This window comes from Dendroctonus ponderosae, unplaced genomic scaffold (genome assembly GCF_020466585.1).
Source record: "Dendroctonus ponderosae isolate FM_Combo_2020 unplaced genomic scaffold, Dpon_F_20191213v2 Dpon_F_20191213_1, whole genome shotgun sequence".
Lineage (NCBI taxonomy): Eukaryota > Metazoa > Arthropoda > Insecta > Coleoptera > Curculionidae > Dendroctonus > Dendroctonus ponderosae.
In genome coordinates, this window is record NW_026017110.1 from 44,671,531 (window position 1) to 44,677,150 (window position 5,620).

At 35.4% G+C, this 5,620-nt stretch overlaps 1 protein-coding gene across 1 annotated transcript in view; it reads left to right on the forward strand.

Moving 5' to 3' along the window:
• The window catches only part of LOC125504809, an 8,212-nt gene extending 4,979 nt beyond the window's left edge, over positions 1 to 3,233 (forward strand). The window contains exon 2 of the mRNA XM_048667325.1: positions 2,464 to 3,233. Within this exon, the coding sequence (XP_048523282.1) occupies positions 2,464 to 3,125 (662 nt within the window). The 3' untranslated portion in view covers positions 3,126 to 3,233. The remainder of the gene's footprint in view (positions 1 to 2,463) is intronic.
• Positions 3,234 to 5,620: the final 2,387 nt, after the last annotated feature.

Sequence of the window (5,620 nt, forward strand, 5' to 3'; positions counted from 1 at the left end):
ACTAACTAAATAAATAACAAAAGTCTTGCCATAGCCCAAGGCTAAACTTTGGGGAATTACCTACGTGCGAACGGATTTTTCGGGGAATCACGCGACGCCTTGCAAAGTTGCCAAATTTACTTTATATGGACATTTATTCCCGTATAATATTTTGTACTATTATTAAAATTATTTAAATATGCGGAAAAAAGTCAAAATAAGCACGACCGGACAAAAAAGCATGAAAACTTTAAAAAAGCAAAAAAAGCATAATAAAAGCTATCGCAATATACTTAGTTTGGTATAATTCGTTTAGAAATTAAATAATCTAATGGTTGCTTATAAAATTCAGCAATAAGCAAAATGCTTAAAATCCGGTCTTTAATTATAACTTACAATATAACGTATTGTTTTGATAGAAGCAATTAATTACGTCCAAGCCTGACCTGGTATTAGTTTTCTATTGAAATACAACCTTAACTATTATAAAAAATAAATATGGAAGTAAAACGCAGCAAGATGTAATTATCGATGGTTGTGAGAAATTACTCATATAAATATTAATTAAATTAATAATCATTAAATAATTATGTTTAGATGAGGAAAGATAAATATTTAGAAAACAAAGCAAAAAACACTTGCGTAATGAAGCAGCTTAAATTTTGTTAAAAAGGAACAAACTTATTAAAAGTTTGACGTCATTACAATAAATAACGCGTTTCATATTTATTTTCCCCAGTGGCAAATCTAGGGGTTTCTTGAGGGGGAGGGGGTGGCGCATTAATAAAGAAATATTTTAATTGTTGTCTACCATCAACATTTATTCTGCAGGTTTTTTATTGCTCACATTTTATTTTATGTGGTGATTGTAACGAAAATAAAAAAATGTCAAATATTAAAATTATTGCGTTTGCTCTTGAAATTTGCATATTAATTCGTTTTTCATAATATCAATAGTGTTTAAGTGTGTTAGTTTAATGCATACTACACCACATCAAGCCGGCCAAGTTATTGCTTTAATCGAAAATGGAATAAAGCTCGTGCCTCATGCATCCGTTTATCGGATGGTACGATGATACGAAAGAGTTTCTATTAGTTTGAGATTTGTCAATTCGTCCGCCGTCGTACGAACTGACAGATCTCCAACCAATAGAAACACTTTCATATCATCTTACCATCGTATAAACGGTAGAATGGGTCACAGGATTTAGTCAGCGAGCTGTTGCTAGACAATTGGATATGATACGCGCAGCGGTTCGAAGAGTGTGCAAACGTTATGAGGAGACTGGATCCTCTCATAGGCGACCTCGAACAGGCAGAAGGCAATTTACAATCGTTCGTGATGACCCCTTTATTGTGTCAACAATATTACCAAATCGTCACCTTAATGCCGTTCAAGTGCAACGACAGCTCCGTGAGGTGGGAGGACTGGCTATTAGTCAGTGGACAGTAAGACGAAGACGGCAGGAAAATAACATGACCCCTAAAACACCTGCGATTGGTCCAAAACTTACTCCAGCTCATCGACAAGCACGCCTACGTTTTGCACGGGATCATCTGAATTGGACGTTGGAACAATGGGGGTCTGTTCTGTTCTCAGATGAGGCCAGAATATGCCTCCGTGGTAGCGACCGAAGAAGGAAAGTGTTCCGAATACCAAGAGAGCGATTGATATGAAAAGCGGAGTCCTTATGGAGGTGGTTCCTGAATGATCTGGGGTGCAATTTCTATAGGAGCACAAACCGACCCTGAGTTCATTCGTAGGGGCGACCGGGTTCACGGAAGAAGAAGTTTAGCGGCTGTTAGATATATCGAGGAGATGTTAGCAATTAATGTGGTACCTTACATCGACTTCATTGGAGACGAATTTACCTTTATGCATGACAATGCCAGGCCGCACATCGCAAGAATCGTGCAAGATTACATTGCAGAAGTCGGTTTTTGGGTTATGGAGTGGCCAGCATACAGTCCTTACCTAAATTTGATCGAACACTTATGGGATGAGCTACAACGAAGAATTCGAGCTAGATTTTATACCCCAAACTCAATCCCAGAGCTTACTGTCGCAGTGGAAGAAGAGATGATTTAACATCCCTCAAGAAACAATAGCAAACTTGATTAGATCTATGCCTAATCGTATGAGGAGAAGTTATTAGGGAAAGAGGAGGTCATACCCATTATTAAAAAAAATTAAGTGTTAAGTTTTATATTGTCAATAACCCTATTTTTATTAATAATAAAAAAGCTTAATTTGTTCAATGCCTTAATTTCACTATGTTAAACATAGGATACTCACAACATATTTTTTTTGATCTGATGAATAATCAAAAAAAATAGTTAAAGTCAAAAGTTTTCTGTGGGCCGATTTCTATGCACGCAAGTGTATATGTTTGATTGGATTAACCGTTTCCTTGTGTTCATGTATTAATAGATACACTGTTTTACTTATTAGCTTTTAGTTCCGCTTGAACTGGTTTTTTTCAGGCATGTATGAGCCAGGTGTTGCTCAGCACCATCTCTGTAACGTGCAAATAGGAGACTGGAATTGCGTCAACAGGTCTCGGATTCGCATCACGGCAATATTGATAGCGATTTTTGCGGTGACTGTGGTTTCAAAAGTGCTTCTCCTCATGTGCGTCATGACCTGGTGCTACAAACACTTCCGACAATCCGGGAAAGCATGCGTCAAAGATCTAAATCCCGAAAGTACATCTATTGTTTTATGCGAAGAGCTGGAGGCGTTTGAGAAGTGTTTATGTTGTGAAACGGACGAGAATCACGAAAACCCGAGAAAATCAAAAACACTCCACTCGCAGACGGTAAACGTGAGTTACTTTCCATGTTCCCCCAGCGTGTTTTCCAGCATGAGAACGTCCACCGATTCAACAAAGTATTCAATAAAAAGTGGGCCGAGCAGGGATCTAAGTAATACATCCAGTTCCGCCGTTATATCTTTTCCGGATGGACAATCTTCCCAGGATTCTGATAGTAACGAAATTTTATTTTGTGAAGATGAAACAAGCAATGATATCGCTTACGGAGTATATTGTGGTGTCAATCCCGAATTAAACGAATTAGGAACCGAATTGGAAGAAGAGGACCAGTTCGTAAAGGACAACAAAAGCGACGATATTGTGAATGGTTAATTAACAACTAATAGCTATTTCATAAAGGGGAATTTGCAAAATTATCAATTATATTATTCACTAAATGTTGTTTTCGAACCCATGAAAAGAGCATAATAAAGACATTTGGAATTTTTTTTGAAATGGTTGGATTGGCCTTTCTATTGCAAGTTTGGGCCACCCTAGTCTTATTAACTGACTTATCTCTTATAGCTTTTGATACATATGTCAATTATCTAAGAAAAAAAATGCCATTACCGATTTTATCTAAGGAACGGTTCTAAATTGAGGTCCCAAATTTGGTAGGTAGTTAGCTGAAAGGCCAAGCTAACTCTTCAGATAACATTTTAAAGTACTCATTTTGTAGCATATGGGTGCATGAAGCGTACATAAATTGCAATAAAAACCATGTAAAAAATCAGTTTTTTTAAATCGTACTTAGGTACTCACTTTCTTGTCCTATACAGGGTGTCTCAAAATTAGGTAGCCAAACTGAAGGGTGATTCACAACCTTATGGACACAGAGCAGGGGCGTGTAGAGGACCTCAAAACAAATAGAGTTTCTATTTAATTTTTTTGTCTCAGGCCCATGGTTAACAAGATACAGGGTGTTAAAGTTTCGAAAAAATTTTGGTATTTTTGCTTTAACTCCTACAGTTTATGACATGTTTTGCAGGAATTTTTAACTTACGGTAAAGTTTAGACCCTCTACAGAGTGTTCTTTTTTCTAGAGGCATACCCCCTTTTACCCCTCCGAACTTTTTTGTGGTGCACTTTTTGCATTTGTTGTTCAATTTCATAATTTACTGATCTCTTGTAGTTTTTTTCTGTCTGTCTTTGGTTTGGAGTTATTTGCATAAATATAAGTCCATGTAGGGTTTCTGGGTAAATTTCTATGATTTTTTTTGTGTCTTTTTGTTCACAAGTTTCTGTGAAAGGTTCAAGTGCAAGTTTAAGTTAATATAGGGATGGCTGACGAGTTAAATTACAATTCACTTTTTTTTACATTAATTTAATTTACAATAATTGAGGTTTATCGGCTGTAAGCTAATCCAAATAAAAATACACAAAAATGTAACAAATATTTCAATTTATTATGAAATTAATTTTTTTCACAACCAGTCGCCTTACCTACGGCTGAAGGGTCTAAACATTAACCTACGTTAAAAATTTGAATAATATACCTCATAAACTGTAGGAGTGGCGAAAATACCAAACATTTTTTTTTAAGAAAATACCAACATTTTTGTAAAACTTTAACACCCGTACTGTATCTCGTTAACCATGGGCCCGAAAAAAAACTTAAATAGAAACTTGCTTTGAGGTCCTCTACACGCCTCTGCTCTGTGTTCGTAAGGTTGTGAATCACCCTGTAATAAAAATATTATATTTGTATAGACACTAAAACGGATAATTGCCTAAGTTGATTTAATATACAGGGTGGTTTTTTTTTTATCTCGAAACGCTTAAATATTTCGGATACGAGTGATCCGAGGAAAAAACGTTTCAAATAAGAAGTTAATATCTGGGAAGGGGAAGTTTATTCGTGTCAGAAAAACAGCGCCTACTTCGACCTTGTATGCTAGACAGGGGCCAACTTAAGAATTTTAAATGGTAACCAGAACATTTTATTGGAGATTCAAATAGTACGTCAAAAACTGAGAATAATCTATCCAAAATGTTTTCTTCTATTTTGACAGGTGGCGCTGCAATTAATCAATTAACATTTTTTCTTGCTTTAGATCTGCTAAACTGTCTATTATTTAATTGAAACGCTGAAAATTTTAGTGTGACCAGTAGCATCTATTAATGTCAGAGAATATTCGGTCCGAAAATTGTTTGATGATAAAAATCAAATATGTACCTCCAAATCAACAAAACATCTATTTTTTTATTAAAAGTATAGTATTAATAGTTTGAAAATTCGCATTGAGCAAATTGTTGACTTGGATATTTATTAATTTCGTTCTGAGTTAGAACCACTATTTCAATTTGATTTAAATAAGCTACTATAATTTTTGATATTGGCGCATTAACTGTACAAGAAAAAATTGAAATTATTTTTGTATACGCGGCCCATACAGGGTGATTCAAAATTGGCGTCATTTCTATGGAGGTGTTGTCTGGCGCTGTTATAGGAGTACAGAAAAAATAGTAAAATAAATTAATTGTTATTAAAAACTGAGAAATTTGCAAAAAACTATATCAGAAATACGGCAGCAATGTTTTTCAAAGTAATCTGGCTAATTAACATTGCGCAAATACCTGTTGCTTCGTAATTATTTAAAACTCCGGTAACCAAGGAATTATACAGACTGACAATAAGATAGACAAGGATAAACGGTAAATTCAACAAGATTTGTTGACGAAATGTCAACCTGTTCTCATAACCCCGAATTCTGCGAGGTTTTGTGTTTACATAAATTCTCCATACAACACCAAACATTTGAATGGTTAACTCCAAACAAGCTAGTGCGTGTGTAATCTCCTTATTATCCACTCTTATCAAGCAGCTT